Source organism: Schistocerca americana, chromosome 6 (assembly GCF_021461395.2).
Source record: "Schistocerca americana isolate TAMUIC-IGC-003095 chromosome 6, iqSchAmer2.1, whole genome shotgun sequence".
NCBI lineage: Eukaryota > Metazoa > Arthropoda > Insecta > Orthoptera > Acrididae > Schistocerca > Schistocerca americana.
In genome coordinates, this window is record NC_060124.1 from 272,404,100 (window position 1) to 272,429,009 (window position 24,910).

The following is a 24,910-nucleotide window of genomic DNA, read 5'->3' on the forward strand; positions in this document are numbered from 1 at the left end:
TGTGTCCGAGAAAGGGGCAATTTAGATACTGCTACAAGTGCCTAGGGCAGTTGATAGCAGATGTTCCATTTGGCAGTCCACTGTGCCCATATATAAATACAGCCAAAGAGGTAGTAAGAAGAGACACTTTGCACTGAGATATCAATCTGTCTGCATCAGTCAAACACCTGCACACGCTGTGCCTCACATGACATCAGAGCTCATCACCTACTAAAAGCATTTTCCTCAAAAATAGGAAGTGAATTCACCAGGACTGTACACCGTCCCATATTGCTTAGATTTCACGGAAGTAACTGTTTGTGCATCGCCTGTAATGTTGACAAAACCGTGTGGCAAGTGGCAAGATCATTTTCCACTCTTGAGGTGAGCAATTAACTTTGGTGATTAGAAGTTAGGCTGATAGACCATTCATTTTACTTGGAGCTTTCCGTACAGGTCGCCTCTGAAATGTTAATAGTGCTGTTTCCGATAGGGATGTCATCATCAACAACATCATCATCATCATCATCATCATCATCATCAGTATTATTATTATTTCTTCTTTCCTTTCTCAGTGGACCTTGATCAAGCGTGACTTCCTTTTAACTGTTATAATAATAATAATAATTATTATTTCTTTACTTTCTCAGACGTTAAGTCTGGTTAAAAATGGGACGTGACGCGGACCTTGATCAAGCGTCACTTCCTTTTAACTGTACGGTATATGTTATATTGCATTTAGGAACTTTCGGGTAATTGAACATGTATTATTATTATTATTATTATTATTATTATCAGGAATATTATTGTATTTTGTGGGTGTGAACTTTTGACAGTATATATTAATCAGTTACAACTCAAAACTTTTATTTGTAGTCATAGTTCATGATCCCAATGAGTAAATAGCATGTAGTAACATTTTCTTTCAGTGAGTACGAAATGTAATGTGGACTTGCAGATTGGAAATTATGGTCTGTATGTTCTCCATCGCTTTCTGGCTGACTGCAAAAATAGTTTTCAGATCTTGTAAATGGCAAAGAAGATTAATTTATCTGCTGCCCACCACTATACGATTCCATTTTTTCATTTGTGTCCTGAAAATATGATTAACATCATCTATTTTTCTCTGCAAGGCAGCACTGAAAAGTGTCACACTCACAACAACAATCAATTTATCTTAAGCATTTATCCTTCATTAAATATATGCATATATTACACAGATTGTTTTCATTGTTTTATAACCTGTTCAATGAAGTTCTTGAAATTTTATAAGTACAGCATTTGTTGATTCTGTGGTGAATGTCTACACCACACTGTTTTTAAAACCAATGGTGATATATATACAAAAAATACAGGAAATGAGAATACTTCATGTCATTCAATTTTGCAATTCCATTAACATTTGCAAAAATTGTAATACCCAGAAAGGACTACCAAAATGACATTACGTACAAGAAAAGCTTTATTAAAACTGCAAAGAAATGACATACCCACATGACCAACAGTGTTCTCTGTTTTGTGGCTATCAGTTAAGTTAAAACAAGAAAGCAAGTATCAATATATCATGTCAACAACAAAGTTTGCAAACAGTATAAATAGTTGGGTGAGTTGGTATGAGACACAATGATCGATCTTTAGGAAATGGGTGTGTTACATTGTGATATTCTGACTGATATAGATACTGATGTTATGACAGAGGTCCACGTCTGGACAGAGGAAGAGTTCTGAACAGTAATGGCACTGGACCACAAAATGTGAGCATAATAAGAGGTGAGCACCACCTTGTTTGGAACAACATTGTGAATGAAGCCACAAAGGCCATTATGATGATGAAACACTGGAGCACTGCTGTGAGTGCAAGTCATCTTTGCAGCTACTGACTTATCTCAATCGCTTTGGACTGGACTGATGGGACAGGTGCCACATTGTCAGATTCCACTGCTCAGAAAATATAATTGATGCAAGACAATGGGTACATGAACTCTGTCACTGATACACAGAAAGACTAAATGTAATGTTATAAGATACGTCTCATTTCCACTTGCCATCAATAATGACGGCATATGTGTTAGATGTTTCTGTCATGACCTTTAACTGGCAGCTTGCATTCAATTACATCTACATACATACTCTACAAGCCATCATGCGGAGGGTACCCTGTATCACAATTAGCCAATTCTTTTCCTCTTCCACTCACAAATTGAGTGACAGAAAGAAGACTGTTTGTACACCTCCATGTAAGTCCTAATTTCTATTATCTTGTCTTTGTGGTCTTTACACAAAATGTATGTTGGTAGCAGTACAAACATTCTGTAGTCAGCTTCAAATGCCAGTTCTTTAAATTTTCTCAATAGTGTTCCACGAAATGAAAGTCATCTTCCCTCAGAGAATCCCATTTGACTTCCCAAAGCATCTCTATAATACTAGTATTTGCTCAAACTTACTGATAAGAAATCCAGCATCCTGCCACTGAATTGATTCAATGTATTCCTTTAGTCCGATCTGGGGCAGATCCCAAACATGCAAGCAGTACTCAAAAATAGATCGCATTAGCATACTATATGCAATCTCCTTTACAGGTGAACCATACTGTCCCATAATTCTCCTAATAAATGAAAGTCAACCATTCACCTTCCCTGCCACAGTCCTCACATGCTTGTTCGATTTCAAAATCACTTTGCAACATTATGTCCAGCTGTTTAAATGATGTGACCATGTCAAGCAGGACATTGCTAATGCTGTATTTGAAAATTATGGGTTTGTTTTACCAACTCATCTGCATTAATTAACATTTTTCTACATTTATAGCCAGCTGCCATTCATCACACCAATTAGAACATTGTGTAAGTCATCTTGCGTCCTTCTATAGTCACACGGCAACACTTCCTGTATGCCACAAACACAAACTGCTGCCCACCCTGTCCACCCGATCATTTATGTATACAGAAAATAATAGAGCTCCTTTCACTCTTTCCTACGATACTCCTAAAGGTACCCTCATCTCTGATGAACACTTGCCATCGAGGAGAACATGCTGGGTTCTATTACTTCAGAAGTCTTCACGTATCTGGGAAACTATTCCACATACTTGAATCTTTTGAGTGATGCTTTCTAAAATAATTCTCACTTGTAAGATTTTAGGTCTCAAGGAAATTTGTTATGTTCAAACTCATAATATATTCAAGAATTCTCCAGAAAACTGATGTTAAGGATATTAATCTGCTATTTTTTGGGTCCATTGTTTTACCCTTATATACAGGAGTCAACTGCATTTTTTTCCCAGATATTGTGCTGGCGAGAGATTTGTGGTCAAGGAGGGGAAGGGGTAACAGGGTAGCAGTGGGGGCCAGTAAAGTGTTGCATGTGGGAGCTTACAGGGGCAGAGTAGCAGTCGTGATGTTAAACAGTGGGTGGAGGGGGAGGGGTGGAAGAGGGGAGAAGTAAAAAGACTGTGGATGGTTTGGTGCAATAAAAAGCTTTGTGGTGCTGGAGTGGCAACAGAGGAAGGGGACAGGTGAGTGAAGGACATTGACTGACGAAGGATGAGGCCTGGAGAGTTAAATGAACATAGGACATATAGCAGGGAGAGTTCCCACTGGCGCAATTTAGAAAAGCTGGAGTTGGTAGTACGAAGGAACCAGATGGCACAGGCTATGAAGCAGTCATTGAAACGAAGAGCACTGTGTTAGGCAGTGTGCCCAACAACTGGGTAGTCCAGCTGTTTCATGGACACAGTTTGTCAGTAGTCATTCATATGGACAGAAAGCTTGTTGGTTGTCATGCCCATGTAAAATGCAGCATAGTGGTTGCAGTGTAGCTTGTAGATCACTGGTTTCACATGTAGCCTTGCCCTTGATGGGATAGGTGATGTTCCAGACTGGACTGGAGTAGCTGGTGGTGGGAGGATGTATAGGACAGGTCTTCCATCTAGGTCTATTACAGGGGTTTGAGCCATCAGCTAAGGGGTTGGGAGCAAAGGTTGAGTAGGGATCGATGAGGATATTGTGTGTAGCATGGGCTGCGAAATACCACTGTGGGACAGGTGGGAAGGTTAGTGGGTAGGATATTCCTCATTTCAGGAAATCATGAGAAGTATTCGAAACTCTGGTGGAGAACATAATTCAGTTGCTCCAGTCCTGGATGGTAACGAGTCATGAGTGGAATACTCCTCGGCAGCTGTACAGTGGGACTTTGGGAGCTGGTGAGTGACTGGAGAAGGCATGGGAAATTTGTTTCTGTACAAGGTTGGGAGGGCAATTAAGATCTATGAAGGCCTCAGTGAGATGCAACAGCCACAGGTGGCTACAGATGAAGCCCTCCGTCGAACCTCCCGACTGCGTCTAGCTGCCCTATCCTCTCTCCATCTCAACCCTGTATGCTTCCACAAGCAGCATTTTACCATTCCCCACCCCTAACCTGCTACTGCTCCCTTCCCCACCACCAGCCACCCCCTTACCCCTACCACCCAGACTGCTTCTCCCGTGCTCTGTTGCTTGCAGTCTGGTCTTGGCATCCAAAGACAATGGTCATGTACATATGAGTTGTATTTGGATGAATGTGAGTGTTTATGTTGGCTAATTCAGAAGAAGCCCTTTAAGCTGAAAGCTTACTTGTTCAGCGTATTTTTGTTGACTCTGTCTGCGACTTATCATCTCCACTATAAGGTGAGTAGCAATTTATCCTCTTCGTAATATTATCATTATTCCATCTTGGATTTTCCACTGTTTGATTCTGGCTAACAGCTTTTCTTCCATCTCGTAACCCAATGCTGTTTCCCTTTGTTACTGTTTTTAAACACATTACTATAATCAGTGTCTGTCCTTTTCTTTCTTCTTATTTCTGTTTCACTTGGTGCCTTCCAAACTGCACTACACGCTCTGACTTACGAGTCAAACTGTACCAACCATTTCGTCTGCACACCCACAAGGATGCATGACCATGCTGACTGTTAGTGCATCAACTCATCTCACATTACTCTCGTTGATATCAATAACCCTAGACCTTCAAATTGATCACACTTCCTGCATCGCACTTGCATGTTTTCAAGCAATATACTCTGTGCCACGTAAACTTGTACCGCATCCTACCAACCCCTCCCCACCCCACTATTTCTTCTTTCTATTCCAGTTGTATACGCTAACCTCACCTAATGTAGTCACATCTGCTGCCCCCCCTTTTTTATACATGTCTGCCCACTGACTGTAATGTCCCCACAGAAAATATCCTCTACCACGCACCAATTAATCATTTTCAATCAAACCATCCACATTCATTCACTTTGGAAAAGTTATCTGATCTGATTTTCTCGTAATATATGCGGCGACAGCTCGACGACGCCAAAGTATTTTCTAGTGCGTTTATTCTTTGAAATAACAGAGATGCATATATGCATTCTCCATGGTTGTTAGAGTGGTAACTAGGACAGCTTCTAGAGTATCTGTTGAGGGATTGACGTGCTTCTGAGAGATACATATTCTGCTTTTCTTCTCGCTAAAGCGAGCCAATTAACATTTGTGCCACTAGCGATTTGTTTGAAGAGAAAGAGACTGTAAACGGAAAATAATTAAGACGTGGAATCACCGGAGATCTGGACATGTAATGGAGATGGATTTAATACACGATTTCCTCCATAAATAAGGTTTGTGACTTTTTTGTTCTGGAGTGAATGAACAAATGAGTTTTTTCTGAATCATTTGATGATCACGTTGGCCCTGTAATTAGTGGGGAAGTTTCAGCTGTGTCGAAGAGAGCCTGCAATCACTGAGTCTGTGTTAAATCGTCCAAAAAGGCTTCGTACACATTTGGAATTCGCAATCTTTCGTAAAAGGAACAAATTGCCCAAACGATTGATTCTCCCGACTGAATGCAGTGTTTAACAGTAATAATAAATGTAAATATCTCTTACAGCAAGCCAGCCGCTGATTACCAAGACGAAGGACTCCACCAAAGATTCTATTTGGCTGATTTCACGTAATGAAATATTGTATTAAAAACTGTACATAGATAAAGGAGAGAAAGAGAGAGAGCGAATGAAAATAGAGATAATACTAATAATCCTCCATTAGTCTAAATTTTCGCCTGTCTTATCACGGATCAGCCAAGAAATGGGAGGCCCTTACTTTACTGTATAGATTTATGTGTGAAGGTGAAGGGATCTTAAAGGCAACAGATACACGTCTATACAGACAAGACATTACACAGAGTTAGCAGCTAGCTGCATTCATCATCTATTCTTAGATGAAGAGACGGCAACTTATTATCCGAACATTTAAAAAATGTTAAAATGGCCAATCCGTGACAGGACATTGTTTTTGGACGTTGCTAAAATAATTTTGTTCTCTGTTTCATGTGAACTACGACGAGCTAACCTAACTGACGCTTGGAAAAGAGAGGAAAGACTCGCAGGTGATATAATTGGATCTACAAATAAAGCCAAAAGACAGCACGCTGGGCACAGAGAAAAGGCCAGATCTATATTTTTATTATTAAAGCTTGCTAGTACAGTTGAAGTATACGCTTTTCTGTTTAGTGTTATTTGATATTTGAACATTGATTAATTGTGTTCATGTTAGATATAGGAAGTGTTTTGATTGACCTGTCCCAGTTGCATTTATCTGTATATGTACATTAAGAAAGTAGACACAGAAGTACTCTTGTGTGAAGGGAGTTACATATAGTGATAGTACAAGGGAGTTATATATAGTGACAGTAGAACATTTATATGGTTTTAACTAGGGCAATGTTTAGGATGAGTCAAGCAGAGCAAAGCAGCACGCATCAGCCTTCAGCTGTTAGCACTGATGATCAATGATGCAGTAAGAAGTGTCGTAGCATCGATGGCTACAGACAGCGCAACAGAACGCCCTGTAGACACGGCTGGAAGTGTTACAGCAAGTACGCAGCAGGGATTAGATCCATTGGTAATTATCATGAGACAGATGCAAATGATAACCGAGAGCATGAATACTCTGAAAACCGACATTAACGCGAAATTAGCCTCAGTTACTGAAGGGCAGGAAAATCTGAAAACCAATATTATAGCACAATTAGTGACAGTCACTCAAACTCAAGAAGAGATGAAATTAGTCCAGACTGAGATTAAGCAGCAGTTACAAGACAGTTTTTCCGAATTAGAGCAGCGGATAGAGGCGAAGACCAAGGAACTCAAAGATCAGGAAGGATGAGACGGAACGAAAATTAACTACACAAATAGAATTGGTGAAAGCACAATGTGAGGAATCTACTCACCGCGTACACATCGAAATGAAGGCGTATGTGGCTATTAAGATAGATACTGTACGGGAACAAGTGGAAATGGTTCCGCAATTAGTACAAAAGCAAGATGCCATGTCATGTGCAATTGCGCAACTTCCTGAATTGGCACGTACACAGACTAACTTAAAGGAAAGCGTTGAACATCTGACAGAGCGTCAAGACGTTATAGACGTATTAACGGGTAAATTATCCGAAATCACATTTGAAAACAGAAGGCTAATGAGTGAAAACGTTGAGCAAAATGTTAAGGCAGCATTCCAGAGTTCATCTGGCAAACAGGAAGAGAATTTGTTTGCGAAAGGACTTGAGGAGGTGCGACAGCAGTTAGGTGCTGATTTGGAGCATTGTAAACAAACGATAGAAGAGTCGATGCGCGCTTCACAACAAAGCTCAGAACAAATGAATGCAGGGCAGCAGCAGAAGTTGGCAGTGACTATAGAGCCAGTTACTGCCCATTTGCACACAATACCGACTTGTGCAAGTAATTCAAACATTAAATTGCCACAAGCTGGTTGTTCGCGTGAATTCTTATCTAACAGAGATTACGAAAGCCTTTGCCATGCCGAAGAAAAAATGATAAAGCATCGGCAATTCCAGATTTTTAACCCTGACAAAAGGGGGGTCCATCCAATTGTTTTTATTCGAAGTTTCAGAGGAGTGCTACCCAGAAATTGGTCGGAGTGGCAGAAGATCAGTTTTGTTACAGGATATATACAAGGTTCGGGGGCGATCTGGGCCTCGGACGTGACTTCTGTTTGCCCGACATATGACGATTTTGAGAAGGCGTTTTTAGCAAAGTTCTGGTCAGAAGGGGTACAGGAACGCCTAAGGAAGGAGGTGCTCTACCCAGAGCCTTTCTCCTTTTCGAAAGGAAGCCTTAGAAGGTATTTCGAAAAATATATAAATAAAACGAGATACTGGGACAGACCTATGCCCTTGCCCGACATAATAAACATACTTAAGGCAAGACTACCAACTAGCATCCGGAATCAATTGATTTACGGCAACGACAAAGACTTGGAGTTGTTCCTCACGACGTTAGACCATATAGATATTATCGAAGAGAACAACTAGAAAGCCCGTGATAACAGATTCCAATATAGGGCGATGGAACCTCTGCCAAACGGTAGGCAAGGTGGAAGTATGGGTTATACCAATGGTGATCAATCGACACTTAAAAGGAATGAACAGAGATCGTTAAATAATGGAGAAACCCCTCAAAATCTCAATAGTAATCCCGGCAATGGTCTTGCGAGGGGCTATTCAAGGAACAACAGGAACGGGAAAAGATACAACCCCATGTGGGGGAACGAAAGAAATTTCAGACCCCAAGCCTGGAATAATAACAATAATAGAAATTGGAATCAACCGGGAGGAATGAATTCAAATAGCCAATATCAGTGGGGACAGACATCTACGAATCAACCGGTAATTACCGAAAGGACGGATGATGTCAACCAGCAGACAAATCAAAATGCAACAAACTTGTAAGGACCCACTCGTGCCCCGGAGGAGCGGTCAACAATTGGTTAAGGGGAACAGGATATGTGTACCCATGCTAACATATAATGATGGACGATTACTGGCAGATGAACTGACCGAGGACTTAGAACCACAAGATGAGGATAAGGAACAGGTGGCAGTAGCCGAAGTGCAAGTTATTAGGGAGACCGTATCTATAGTGGTGGTTTTAGACACAGCTGCAACCACAAATGTTATTTTGGAGGCACTATTCAACAGGATCAGAAATATAAGACGAGTACCAGTTTTTCCAGTTCAGAATTGCAGAATAATAGGTGCCGTTGGGGCTCGATCGGCTAATGTAAAGGTGCAGTCACTACTTGGTGTGGAATTTGGAAATGTAGCAATAGTAAGCACATTCCTTGTTGTGAAAAATTTGGTGGTAGGTTGCATTATCGGAGTCGACAGCCTACATCAATACAGATGCAGAATAGATTTTAAAACCGGACAAATTTGGTTGAATGTTAATAAACAAGAAATTGAGTTGGAGTTGTTGAAAAAAAAAAAAAAAGCCTTAAGAAGAAAATATAATTGTGAGATCAGTGTGCAAGTAATCAGGACGGCCCAAAATTCTAAAGAGCACGTAATTAATGAGTTCCAAGTCAAAGAAGATTTCGGTCAATCAGTGTTTGAAAAGTGAAATGAATCCGACTGCATTATCGAAGATCAGAAGAAGCAGCTCAATGAATTATTATTAACGTATGAAAACGTTTTTGATGAAAGGCCAGGAGTTATTAAGGGATACATATGCCATCTCTACATTAAGCCGCATGAAACGTAATGTAGAACTTTCTATCCTGTTCCCTGGAGGTTAAAGGATCAAGTTCAAAAGGAAATAGATCACATGTTGAAATGGAGTTTGAGGGCGTATTGCCATAATAAGCAGACTGCGTGGGCAAATTATGTGGAAGAATTTGAGCAGATATACAACAACATGCCCCACTCCTCCACTGGATATACACCTCATGAATTGATGTTCGAGGCAAAAGAAGAAAACTTCTGAACTGAACATATGCCCAAAACACATGAAACTGAGATGCCTTTGGAATAAAAAATAAGACAAGCCATCATAAATATGACGAAAAGGCTGATCAGAGAAAACAACAATATGACAAGAGGGTACAGGCGTACCATGTCGGAGAGAAGGTACTAGTCAAAAGATATACCAAATCATCCTTAATAAAGAAGAGTATAAAGAAATGGGAGTTATTATATACTGGCCCATACATCATTCTGCACATTCCGAACCCTGGGGCTTATCTGTTAGCCTACCGGGGATCTAACAAATTAAAGGGTTATTTTCCCATAACGACTTGAAAAAATTTAATGAAGATTAGAAGGCAGGGAGGAATGGTGTTGCAAGTGACAGAGATGAATGCTCGTAAAAACATAACAATAAACTGTGTGTGTTTAGTGTTAGAAAACTTTAAACTGAAATAATTAATCAGTGACACAGATTGTACAAATAGTGACTAACTATAACTATCGAGTGCTGCAAAGAAGACAGCGGAGATAGGCTTCACCTGTGTTTGGGTAAACATAGAACTTTAGCATTGCTAATGACATCAAGAATTATAAAGGATCTGAATGACTTTCAAGAAGAAAGAAATATTTCCCGAAAATGACGCTGCATAATCAAAAGGGGTTCCCAGTGAATGTTCATATATAATTTCAAGTGCACGCTTAGATGTGTAAACTTGTGAAGTGAAGTTTTGCGGTTAAGTAGTGAATCATGAGTGACGGTTAACGCCGCAAAGATAATTTCCCGCGCAAAACAATTGACGTCGGCGTGAGATTTAGAATCGATATAGACGACACAGATATGCTTTGTAAGAGACTCGCATCAAACGTGAGAGGAAACAGATTGATGTTCAACTTCAAAAAAAAAGTGTCATAATTAGAGGTTAAGAGTTTTTGATTTATTGTTGAATGTCAAAAGAAATTAATATTCACAGAATTAGTAGTTATTTAATGGGTCTTGTTCACTTTGGAATTTTGTTTGAAAATCCATTTCCATATATGTGCATGTATGAATGCCGGATGAATCAGAGAATAAATGAAAGATGTGAATCCACATTCCTCACTACTAATAACTTTTACATTACAGCAATCAAGCGGAGAAATATATGTATTTAGGATAAAATTTTTATGAGTATAGATAAATGATATGACTTTTCAAGGAAATGATGGATTATGTCTCTGTATAATATGAACCACACTTTCCATTATTCGATGATTTGAATCCAAAATCTACTGCAAGTTGCACGGATCCTTTAAATTACGAAGAATAAATCATTGACAGAAAATGTGTCAGAATTCTTGGACTTATAAGCACAAGTGGTGATGCGAAGTCCAAAAGAAAATTCAAACTAGAGTAAATATTATGATGTTTTCGGCAACAGCGTTAGTCAATCAATAAATGGAAACCTTAAGTCAATGGCTAAATTCCTTGCAGTACATCGTAAGAAAAAGGATGTATGAAGCCATAGGGATTTTGTTTTCAAAAAGGAGAATCTTGGATGGTGCAACCTAAGCAGTTCTTTTACAGGAAGAGTTTCCCTTTCGGTCATTGCTAATTCTTTTGGAATGAAAGTTGCATGTAAAATCTGGTATCCCTGTCCCTTCTATTCTTCCCATTGTGGGCCGCGTAGAAGACCGACTACAAATGTGGACGTCGGGCACATGCAAGATCCGGGGGAGTTTCAGCACCGCAAGATATTGTCCTGGGAACAAGATTGTAAACAAAAAACTCGAGTTACTGATTGTAAAATTTTTTTTTGCTAGAGGCACAAATCACTCTTCTCCAAATCGTTATATAAATCGATCCCTATCTTTCATTTAGAGATCAATTTCAAAATTATTTTTTCTCTTCTGTAGGCTTTCCTATCTTCTATGTACCGTAGGCTGGGGGTCTAGGCTTAAGAGGTTTTCCAAGGTTTCCCTGCTTACGAAAGTTCCCGAATGGGTAGACCCTGATAACAGTTTCATGAAAGATCACTTTTTCTGTTTTCAATGTTGTTTTTTTTTTTCAGTCGGAGGACTGACACTCATCACTTCCGGGTTATCCACACTAATAGATAGCTCACGAAGTGTGTTCGGTAAATCAAAATTAGGCTCACAAACTTCGCTCCCTGCAAGGGGCATTGTAATGTCCCCACAGAAAATACCCTGTACCACCCACCAATTAATCATTTTCAATCAAACCATCCACATTCATTCACTTTGGAAAAGTTATCTGATCTGATTTTCTCGTAATATATGCGGCGGCAGCTCGACGACGCCAAAGTATTTTCTAGTGCATTTATTCTTTGAAATAACAGAGATGCATATATGCATTCTCCATGGTTGTTAGAGTGGTAACTAGGACAGCTTCTAGAGTATCTGTTGAGGGATTGACGTGTTTCTGAGAGATACATATTCTGCTTTTCTTCTCGCTAAAGCGAGCCAATTAACATTTGTGCCACTAGCGATTTGTTTGAAGAGAAAGAGACTGTAAACGGAAAATAATTAAGACGTGGAATCACCGGAGATCTGGACATGTAATGGAGATGGATTTAATACACGATTTCCTCCATAAATAAGGTTTGTGACTTTTTTGTTCTGGAGTGAATGAACAAATGAGTTTTTTCTGAATCATTTGATGATCACGTTGGCCCTGTAATTAGTGGGGAAGTTTCAGCTGTGTCGAAGAGAGCCTGCAATCACTGAGTCTGTGTTAAATCGTCCAAAAAGGCTTCGTACACATCTGGAATTCGCAGTCTTTCGTAAAAGGAACAAATTGTCTAAACGATTGATTCTCCTGACTGAATGCAGTGTTTAACAGTAATAATAAATGAAAAGACCTCTTACAGCAAGCCAGCCGCTGATTACCAAGACGAAGGACTCCACCAAAGATTCTATTTGGCTGATTTCACGTAATGAAATATTGTATTAAAAACTGTACATAGATAAAGGAGAGAAAGAGAGAGAGCGAATGAAAATAGAGATAATACTAATAATCCTCCATTAGTCTAAATTTTTGCCTGTCTTATCACGGATCAGCCAAGAAATGGGAGGCCCTTACTTTACTGTATAGATTTATGTGTGAAGGTGAAGGGATCTTAAAGGCAACAGATACACGTCTATACAGACAAGACATTACACAGAGTTAGTGGCTAGCTGCATTCATCATCTATTCTTAGATGAAGAGACGGCAACTTATTATCCGAACATTTAAAAAATGTTAAATGACCTATAACCCACATTATAATCTTTTTATTTATTTTTATCTTTGGTCTCATTGTGTTTTCATGTCAATTTCAGTTCATTTTTGCCTTTCACTATCAGCCTACTCCCTCAGGTTTCATCCTGATTCTCTGTAATTCATTAGTTACCTTTCCTTTGTAATTTTCCCTATGTATTTTTGCAAATTGTTTTGCATGTACTTCCATCTTATTTACTTAATTTTATGTGTTTTTATCCTCCAGCATTGATCCTTGCTCCTTCCATCTGTACCAATACAGAAAACTGACTTTATCCCTAGCCTGAACCCTGTCCCATATATTGCTCCTCCATTGTTGCTTAGCTCACAGAATCCCCCGAAATGGCCTTACCATGAAATTACCAATCTTCATCTGCAACCTCTCTTTCCACAATGACCTCAACATGCTCAGATTCCAACAATCCTTAACTCTCACCAACATAGTCCTGCAAAACTATGTAAATCAGGCCCAAAACACCTTGTCTCCGTCTGTAAAATTCTCCTGCTTTGCAATCCCAAGTTCTTGGATGCCATCTCACACATTGAAACACTTGCACTCCATGGACTAGAGCAGCAAGCATGACACCACCTCAAAAAACTCTCCAATCTATTCAACTCCTATTCCTACCTTGGACTACCACTACCCAGCACCACTACAACAGCCTCCAGACCTCCCCCACAGTCCCTTCCAGCTGACAAACCTTGTCTCACAGACCTACTACATTTATCCCAACCTCAAAAACTCCCTCCCACTCTGAGTTAATGAGCATTTTGCTCTCATTTAAGTATATAGCCAAAAGAGTCAGCCTTCAGGAATTGTGAAACTAACCCTGTCGTCCAGGACCAGATGCCACAAAGGGCACAGATTCACCACGAGATGGGGAAACCCACAAACGTCTATTGTCTATTGAGGCCTACGTGCTGTAGTGTGCGAGTGAGACAGACGAGAACCTACGTCATAGGGAAAACCAGTAGAAGCCTTTTGTGGCCAAGGAGACGTAGCAGCGTTAAATATGGCAGACCTGAGATCGACCATAAAGGGAAACATTTATTAAAACTACAGGGCTATTACAAATGATTGAAGCGATTTCATAAATTCACTGTAGCTCCATTCATTGATATATGGTCACGACACACTACAGATATGTAGAAAAACTCATAAAGTTTTGTTCGGCTGAAGCCGCACTTCAGGTTTCTGCCACCAGAGTGCTCGAGAGCGCAGTGAGACAAAATGGCGACAGGAGCCGAGAAAGCGTATGTCGTGCTTGAAATTCACTCACATCAGTCAGTCATAACAGTGCAACAACACTTCAGGACGAAGTTCAACAAAGATCCACCAACTGCTAACTCCATTCGGCGATGGTATGCGCAGTTTAAAGCTTCTGGATGCTTCTGTAAGGGGAAATCAACGGGTCGGCCTGCAGTGAGCGAAGAAACGGTTGAACGAGTGCGGGCAAGTTTCACGCGTAGCCCGCGGAAGTCGACGAATAAAGCAAGCAGGGAGCTAAACGTACCACAGCCGACGGTTTGGAAAATCTTACAGAAAAGGCTAAAGCAGAAGCCTTACCGTTTACAATTGCTACAAACTCTGACACCCGATGACAAAGTCAAACGCTTTGAATTTTCGGCGCGGTTGCAACAGCTCATGGAAGAGGATGTGTTCAGTGTGAAACTTGTTTTCAGTGATGAAGCAACATTTTTTCTTAATGGTGAAGTGAACAGACACAATGTGCGGATCTGGGCGGTAGAGAATCCTCACGCATTCGTGCAGCAAATTCGCAATTCACCAAAAGTTAACGTGTTTTGTGCAATCTCACAGTTTAAAGTTTACGGCCCCATTTTCTTCTGCGAAAAAAACGTTACAGGACATGTGTATCTGGACATGCTGGAAAATTGGCTCATGCCACAACTGGAGACCGACAGCGCTGACTTCATCTTTCAACAGGATGGTGCTCCACCGCACTTCCATCATGATGTTCGGCATTTCTTAAACAGGAGATTGGAAAACCGATGGATCGGTCGTGGTGGAGATCATGATCAGCAATTCATGTCATGGCCTCCACGCTCTCCCGACTTAACCCCCTGCGATTTCTTTCTGTGGGGTTATGTGAAAGATTCAGTGTTTAAACCTCCTCTACCAAGAAACGTGCCAGAACTGCGAGCTCGCATCAACGATGCTTTCGAACTCATTGATGGGGACATGCTGCACCGAGTGTGGGAGGGACCTGATTATCGGCTTGATGTCTGCCGAATCACTAAAGGGGCACATATCGAACATTTGTGAATGCCTAAAAAAACTTTTTGAGTTTTTGTATGTGTGTGCAAAGCATTGTGAAAATATCTCAAATAATAAAGTTATTGTAGAGCTGTGAAATCGCTTCAATCATTTGTAATAACCCTGTATTTAATTCTGTAGCAATGCAGGGAATCAAGCCACAGTAATTTTAATCTGCACTCCTCCATAAATTTTCATGGTGATCCCAAAAAAATCTGAATATTGATCATATCTATAATAGTTTAGGATTTACTGTTAAAGCGAAATTAACAAGTTTTGTAATAAAGACCTGAATGTTAAAATCGAACGCTTTGGTCAATCTTAACATCAACATTTCATACAGAAGCTCATCACTAAAATGACAAACATTGTAAATATGAACTCTGTAACCTTATTTGTTTAAAAGATATAGTAAATTTAAATTATCAGTATTTTCAGTTAAGCATCAGATCATCATTTCCTCCACACAAAACACACTGGACGATGACAGCATGCCACCTTATTAATTCATCAGGTAATAGAATATTTGCCGTAAAGTTTAGTGCATAATAGTTACTTTTGTTCTTTATTTATTTATCAGAAAGCACATTGGTGCAAGGCTACTGGCTGTGGCATTCAAAGCTAAGAAGGAAATTGTATTGGTTTTATGTAAATGAATGTAATGTTTATTATTGTTACTTTATTTCGAGTGTGAAAGTGGTCAAGCTTTGATTATTTAAATATGATAAAATGCAAAATAATGTAGCATAAGCTGTAGCCAATCAGATGGACAGCTTCAGGAAAAGTAACTGCCCTAGTCAGTTGCGTGACAATGTTCGGCATGCGGGAAAAACACGGCCAGAGACAGGCAGTACTGGTCTAGACACCAAAGGGAGAGCGCTGGTGGAGATGCAGAAGAGGACAGTTGTTCTTTAGGTAGCTAGGAAGTGAAATGACTTAGAAAATTTTGCATTTTGTGGTATCACGGGACTTAGTCTCTGAGCGGTGAGCAGCCGTGTACCTGGTGTCAACTCTAACATTTCGCGAAGACTTTTAATTCACGATGAGAATGTGCATGATCAAATTGTGTCAAATGGATATGCGCTTGAGTGTAACAGTAACTCTAAATACGACCACTTTCGCTATTAGTCTGCTTTCTGAATAAAAATTATTCTAACCAAATAGCAACTGTGTGGCCTACATCATGTATGGGTCGTTAATTTAGTTCCCGATATTATTATTACTGTTATTATATGTTATATTAACTTTGTATTTCGCAAACTTGCCATCAGCCAGACAATTTCAGCAAAGGGTCACAAGTGTCCAATTTAGGGTGTGTAATGCGACACATGCAATTCAACCCCTAGACAAGTTTGAGCCAAGACATTTTGATGAAAGGGAACCGCATTTGAGCCCGAACATTTATGGGATGTTAGCTCGCACCATGGAGGGAACCCATAACTTAAGCAGACACAAACACAGTCACGAATCTTTCTTCCAAAAGCCTTAGTCCTATAGAAGGATAGTCCTTTCCAAAGGCCTTGCATTTGCCGCACTCTCAAATTTAATCATGGTGGACTTGTTAAAGGGCTTCTCTTCCCCTCCTGGTCCCTACAGAGGAAACACTTTCTTGCTGCCAACCCTACGAATCAGACTCTACTAAAGACCAATTTTGAACCCAGCCTGACACAGTTCACTTCTCAGTCCGACCATTATCCAAACCCACTGCCCCCCAAATCAGTCCCTGTTAACTTTCCCAAATTTCTTAACCTCAGATCTTGCCTCACCATTGTTCCCCAAATCCCTCAACACGCAAGCTAACCTTACATCCACAGAAAGAACCCCAATCCATCACCCAAAAACTGATCCTGACCTTGTGGTCCAACCAACTGACAAAAGGCTCCACCACTATCAAATTGAACTGCAAGGGTTACCTGGCGGGAGGACTCCACAGGAGTCGAATTTGTCGATCTACAAACCCTGCCGCAGTGATCCTATTCTGGAAATCCAGCAGGGTCTCCAGCCTCTCCTCAAATCCTTAGGCAAATCCCAGAACCTCTCCCCAGAGTCCATCTCTCCCCTATCCCTACCACTCCCTGCACTCCCACCTTCTACATGCTTCCTAAAGTCCATAAAGCCAACTACCCAGGATGCCCCATTGTGGCCTGTTACTGTGCCTCCACTGAGAGAACCTCTATTCACATAAACCAACACTGTCAGCCTATTATCCACAACCTATTTTCCTATACAAAATATACCAACCATTTCCTTCACTGACTCTCCACAGTTCCAGATTTTTTACTACGCAGTGCACTGCTTGTAACTATTGATGCGACCTATTTTTACACTAACATCCCTAATGCCCATGGCCTTGCTGTTACTGAACACTACCTTTCCAAATGCTGAACAGATTTCAAACCTACAATTTTATTCTTAGTCACCTTGACCAACTAGATCCTCAATCATAATTACTACTCCTTTGAAGGCATCATCTACAAACAAATCTGGCAATGGACACCCACACGGCACATCCCATGCTAACATATTCGTGGGCCATCTGGAGGAATCCTTCCGGATAACCCAGACCTAAACCTCTTACCCGGTTCACATTTACTTATAAACCTTCGTGATCTAGATCACATTTGACAATACCATACCCAAAGTCCTCCAGAACCTCAACACCTTCTCTCCCATTCACCTCACCTGATCCTCCTCAATGCAACAAGCCATGATCCTCATTGTTGATTTCCACCTCAAAGATGGCTACATCAGTGCCTCTGCCCATACAACCTACTAACCACCAGCAATACCTCCATTTCGACAGTCACCACCCATTCCATATCAGTAAGTCTGCTCCTATCAGCCTAGTGACTGCGAGCAGTCCCTCTGAAAATTAACCAGGAGTCTCACTGAGACCTTAACAGACCGTAATTGCCCTCCCATCCTTGTACAGAAACAAATACCTCCAGTCAACCAACCACCTCCCAAAGAGGAGCATTTCCCTCATGACTCTGTAACACCATGGACAGGAGCAACTTAATCACATTCTCCACCAGGGTTTTGACTACCTCTCTTTGTATCCTAAAATGGGGAATGTTCTACCCACTATCCTTTCGACCCCTCTCACAGTGGTATTCTGCTGCCCACTGAACCTAGGCAATATGCTTGTCCATCCCTAATCAACCCCCACTCCCGACCCCTTGCCTCATGCCTCACATCCCTGTAATAGACCTAGATGCATGACATGTCCCATACATCCTCCCTTCACCACTTATTCCAGTCCAATCACAAGTATCAGCTATCCTGTCGAGGGCAGGGCAACATGTGAAACCAGTCATGTGATCTACAAGCTAAATTGCAACCACTGTGCAACATAGGTCAAAACCATATCTATCTTAGTTTAACTAGACTAGGTGCAAGTTTCAATCTAGTATTACTCTCTTATGGCAGTATGTCAGTTTGGAGTGAAGATGGGATACGGTTATGATTTATGACTTCTACCAACTGAGACTAATGAAGACAGAAATTGCCATATTAGACAGTTTAAGAGACAATGGTACTGTTCCTCAAACAGGCAACTCCACATACCCCTTTACGGGAGGACAATGACACAGTACATGCAATGGCAAATATGCAATTCGCCTCTAAAGAACAATGTTTGGCACAGATTTGCTGCATCTCCTTAGATGGAACCTCCCCCCACTCAGATAGTGAGCATCATATCCAGAACTTTTTTCATTCCATGCACTGATGTTTAAGGTTTCAGTTATGGCACATGGGGGCTTACGCCACACTGGATTCTAGTACTCATGAAATCATAGATTTTTTAAATCCCTAATCATATGGTTTTCTCTTGTTAACCTGTGATATAAGCTTCATTTTACTTAAACATGCTCATCTTAGTGTTGCAATTTACGCAAATATTTGTTTAGTTTGATTCAGTGACACGGAATCTGACAATGTGCCTTCAGCTGTGCAAATTTTTTTAAATGACTGTTTACATGCAGGGGATAGACAAAATAATGTGAACAATGGTAGTAATGGGATGGCTGCATTTAACAGTCAACAACGCAGGTAAGGCACCTGTTGCACTGGACCGTACATGTTCAATACAGAATAGGCATCAGTGCAGGTTGTTAACGAGTAGTGCACATTTCATATTTGCATTCAGAGGTCAGTGTCAATGTGCAATGAAAGACCTAAAATAGTTTCAACGAAATCAGATTTTGGGGGCCCAATTAGCTGGAGCATCAGTACCCAAAACAGCCAACTTATTGGATGTTTCACGAGCAACTGTTTCAACAGTCACGACTACCTACACAGAACATGGAAAGACATCATCGCGTAAATGTAATAGTGGGTGCAAGTCAAAATTAAATGACAGAGATTGCCATATGCTAACATGAATTGTGTCAAAACAACACAAAACTACAGTGGCTAAAGTGACTGCAGAGCTCAAGGGACATCTTCAAGACCCTGTATCTTTCAACACTGTCTGCTGAGAACTCCATAAAGCGAATATTCGTGGACGAGCTGTTACACCAAAACCATTAGTGATGACAACCAATGCAAAGGAGCATAATAAATGGTGTCAAGAGCATAAATCCTGGACGGATGATCAATGGAAACACGTCATGTGGTCCAACGAGTCAACATTACTGTTACTTCCAACATCGAGCTGGGATTACATCTGAAAAAAACACTAGAATCCTGATTCCAGTAGTTAAGCATGGAGGTGGATGTGTGATGGTGTGGGCAGCCATATCACTGTATTCTGCTGGTCCCATCATTATTCTCAAAAGGCCATGTTACAGCCAACAATTATGTGAACATTTTAGGTGATTAGGTGCACCCCATGATTTAAATGTTGTTTCCCAATAATGCTGCCATATTTCAGGATGATAATGCACCCATTCACACGGCCAGGACAGTACAATCGTGGTATGAGTAGCATACAACTGAAATGCAGTGTATTCCCTGGCCAGCGCAGTGCCCAGACTTTAATATTATCGAACCATCGTGGGTGGTATTGGAGCGTAGACTCTGTAACAGATTTCCACCTCCCTCATCATTACAGGAGTTAGAAGAGGTTTTGATCCAAGAGTGGCACAATATTCACTGGAGATTATACAATCATTATATGCCAGTACTCCATGAAGAATTGCAGCTGCAGTACGCAGTCCAACCCCTTATTAATAAACCATTCCCAAGTAAGTACAGGTGTTCACATTATTTTGCCTACCCCATGGACTTCCGAGTAGGCCTCATAAAAAGGGAAACTGTTATTTATAACCAAAACAGAACTTTTAGCCTAAAATCAGAGATATGTTATGCTTGAATTAACAAACTTTGGCAACATATGTCAAACTGATCACTTCTCATGGTTGCTAATAAACAACAGCAAGGTGTTAACAAAAACATTACAAGAATTGGCTTTGAATACTGTGTGATGTGTAAAAATTTCCTGCAGCTCCTAGAAGTTTACCACAAAAGAATTTACATATTATAATGGTTATTCTGAGAACACTGTTTAGCCAACTCTGATTTTTAAATAATATCTTGCTTTAAAGGTTATATAACCTTCATGTTATTTGCATGTTTGATTCAAAGTGTTGTAGTTTTCATTATTACTGTATATGCATTGTCATTATACACTTCTAAAAATACATAAACAAGAATCTAACAGTCTACGGTCACATCTTACCTTACATCTAGGTGTTTCACCTGTCACAGCTCTATGTATACAGCTCACCATGATCCTCAAAAATGCAGACTTTGCGTCTGTATCTTTTTGCCGCAAAAAACATTCTATGAATTCCTTCCAGTCACATAGTTCTTTACATATGTCCCAAAGTGAGTCCACATACAGTGTTTCATATCCATGATACTGTAAACACATGGTCAGTAGAATGAAAAGATAGATTAACAGCCATTAATGACATTAAAGATGAAATATGGGTAGAAAATGAAAGATAAAACTCTAAATTCTCTACCTAAAAGATGCAATCTACAATAAAGCAGATAAACCCTGTCGCTTAATGTTATACTAAAATTTCTAAATTGTTATTGGAAAACTCATATCATCATCATCATCATCTTGGACAGTTTCCAGCCTATGGCCGGATTTGTTTGGAACATAAGCCTCTCCATCATCTTCTGTCTTGCCACCACCTCTCTGTCCTCACCTTGGTCAGTCTTCTCCGTTCTTCTGGGCACATTCCTCCACTCCTTTCAGCCATCTATCTCTCGGTCTGCCTCTTGGTCTCTTTCCTTCCGGTTTCATCTTGTGTATCCTCCTGGGTATCATCTTCACCTCCATTCACTTAACATGCCCATACCATCTCGGCGTTGATTTTCTATCTCCTCCTGTAATAGTTCCACCTTCATTAACTCTCTGATCCTCTCATTTCTTAACCTGTCTATATTTGTCACTCCAATACTGTTCCTCAAGAATTTCATCTCACTAGCTTGTACTTTGCTTTTTTCTCTTCCTTTCATAACCCAGGTTTCGGATGCATGTGTCAGGATTGGGACATAAAATGACCGGTATATAACCTTTTTACTGATTTGGGGTACATCCTTGCTCCATACCAGGCTTCTGACACTCTTCCAAAACATTTCTGCTTTTCTCCCCCGCTCGTTTATTTCTCTGTCATATTTTCCATCCTCCTGTATCAGACTTCCTAGGTGCTTGAAACTCTCCACTTTCTTTAATCATTCCCCACCAATTGTTGTTCCAGTTGTTCCTCTCTCCTTCGTTCTTGTTGTGATATAATCATCTCACTCTTACTTATCCTAAATTTCATCCCATATTCTTGTACTGTTTGTTCCCATATGTCCAACTGCTCTTGTACTTCCTCCTCCTTATTCCCCTCGAATCATCAGATCATCTGCAAACACCATAGCTTTCATCTTTCCTTCACCAATTACTTGTGCTACTGTACTCATTATATCATCCATACTACAATGAAGAGTATTGGTGAAAGTGCAGTTCCCTGCCTCAAGCCATTCTTCTGTTCAATCAAAGCTGATATCGCTCCTCCCACTTTCACACAGCTCACACTTCCATGGTACATTTCCCTTATCCTCCAAATAATCTGTTTTGCTACTTCTCTGTTTTCCAAGGCTTTCCACACTTTGCTTCCACATACACTATCATACACTTTTTCAATGTCCAGGAAGATCATTAGTGGATCTATTCCATATTCATAATGCTGTTTCTACAATTGTCTTACAGCAAAAATTAGATCCACCGTGGACCTTCTTGTTCTGAAGCCCTGTTGCTCCTCTCTCATCCCTCCTCCTAATTTTGCCCGAATTTGTGCTTCCAAAATTTTCTCAAAAATATCTGCACAATGACTCATCAATGTTATCCCCCGATAGTTCTTGCACTCTTTACTATTTCCCTTCTTAAAGATCAGGACAATTATTCCCTTCTTCCAGTCTTGTGGTATCATCTTCTGTCTCCACACAATTTTCATTGCTCGATATAGCCATTGTATCCCAACCACTCCTGCTGCTCTCACCATCTCTACACTTAGCTCATCCAGACCTGGTGACTTCCCTCCCTTCATCTTGCCCAATGCCTCTTCCACTTCTCCCCATGTAAGGTCTGTTTCTATTTGCTGTTCATCCTCTTTCTTCTCCTCAGCTTGTTCCTCCTCATCAAGGTCTCCATTTGGGTTCAGGCGTTCTTCAAAATACTCCTTCCACATATTCTTGAGTTCCTCCTTATTCTCTACGTCTTGGCCACTTTTGTTCACCATTCGGGCATAATCTGTTGTACCACTCTTCCTTTTACTTTTAATCATCCCATACAACACCTTTTTTGAACCTTCACTATCCTCCTCCATTGTTCTGGTCCAGTGTTCCATCCACTTACTTCTCTCCTCCATCATCACTCTCTTTGCTTCTTTCTTTCTTACTTGATACTCTTCTCTTGTCTCTACTGTTCTCTTCTGGAACAATCCCTAAAGGCTCTATTCTTCTTCTTTACTATATCCTTTGTTTTATCATTCCACCAGGGTGTTTCTTTCCATCTCTTTTTGTTGCTTGTCCTCCCACACATTGCTTCCGCCGCACTTACTAATGTTCCCTTGAATCTACCCCATTCTTCTTCTACCATTTTTGGTCCATCCTCTGGGATGCTTTCCTCTACTACTTGTAGGTACTATAGCCTGCTTTCTTCCCCCTTCAATTTCCATACCCTTATACGTCTTTCTTGGTTTTCTGTCCCTTTATTATCCTTACTCCCTCTCAGGTTCATTACCAGCAAACAGTGGTCGCTATCCAAGGCCTCTGATGGTATTACCTTAATGTCAATGACATTCCTATTCATCTCACTATCGTACAGGAAGTAGTCAACTATCGACTTTCTCTTTAAGTCTTGACCGTACCATGTAATCTTGTGGCTCTCTCTTTTCCTGAACCAAGAGTTCTCAACCAGCAAGCCATTCCTTTGACAGAACTGTAATTGTCACCTTACTCATTTCGGCAGCCCCAACCCTCTGGTCAAAGCACACTTTCACAGCCTTGTCTCTCTCTTCCAACGTGTGCGTTAAAATCCCCCATTACTATCACATTCTTCCTTCCCATCTGCTTCTGCATTTCCTCTTGAAACTCTTGCTTCTCCTCAGAAGTGCAACCCACCCGCGGCGCATACGATTTTTGTTGTGTACATAGTTCCGCGTAGTCAGCGCGTACACAACTTTCTCAATAGAGCGCGCCCCACTAAGAGCAGGCGCAGCGTTCATCTGTCTCCACACTACGAGATGGCACTGTCATAAAGAAGGACCAAATTCTGCTTCTGCCGATCCGCGTATTAATATGTAACGCAGCCAATGAGATTGCTGCTAACATAGAACCTTTTCTCCTTGCGGATCACACTCGCGCAGTGATACCTGAACGTGCGAGGTATTATAAGAGTGTACAGACCGCCGATTAGTTAGTCTGCATTTGTCTACATTAGTCTGTACCAGTCTATAGTCAAGTTTCAGTTTGCACCTAATAGATTACCGTATTCCTGTACATAGCCATGAAGATAAATGAATAGACACTTTGTCAAGTATCAGAGATATGTGAGAATAAGATTAACATACCAAGACCAAAGGAACTTCAGACTGTCAATTGTAAATAGCATCCAGAATCAAGTTAAGTAAGGTTTATGATTGTTATTATTTTAATAAATGTGTGTGAAAATTAATCAAGTTCTGTTTAAAGTTGGTCACCGTCAATCTGCTACTCTAAGCGTGCAAATGGCATTTCTATCGTCTGACCTAACGGCAGAAGATAAACACGCCACGATAAGACCACGAGACATATTGCTGACATTCGCCTACTTCGCTAGTGCGACAAGTCAAATAATCTGATGGTGTGTGTACCGAAAGTCTTACAGTACGCACACCACACTTTTATTCCCTCTATGGTCGTCCCCTTGAGTGATATTTTGATCAGCGTCATCCTATCACTTATTTTCTTCACTTCCTCTTTCAATCTCTCTCTTACTACTATTCCCACTCCATTTCTCCTTCCCTCCTCATTTCCACTCCAGTACAGTCGGTAGCCTTTCCATCATATTTCAGCTAACCCCAATAGGTCTAACTTCCTTCTTTCCATCATGTCTACCATCTCCTCCACTCTTC

The 24,910-nt window shown here is 40.6% G+C and overlaps 1 protein-coding gene across 1 annotated transcript in view; it reads right to left on the minus strand.

Moving 5' to 3' along the window:
- Positions 1-24,910, minus strand: part of LOC124620089 (cohesin subunit SA-3-like) — a 237,036-nt gene that overhangs the window by 209,099 nt on the left and 3,027 nt on the right. The window contains exon 2 of the mRNA XM_047146758.1: positions 20,974-21,156. Within this exon, the coding sequence (XP_047002714.1) occupies positions 20,974-21,156 (183 nt within the window). The remainder of the gene's footprint in view (positions 1-20,973; positions 21,157-24,910) is intronic.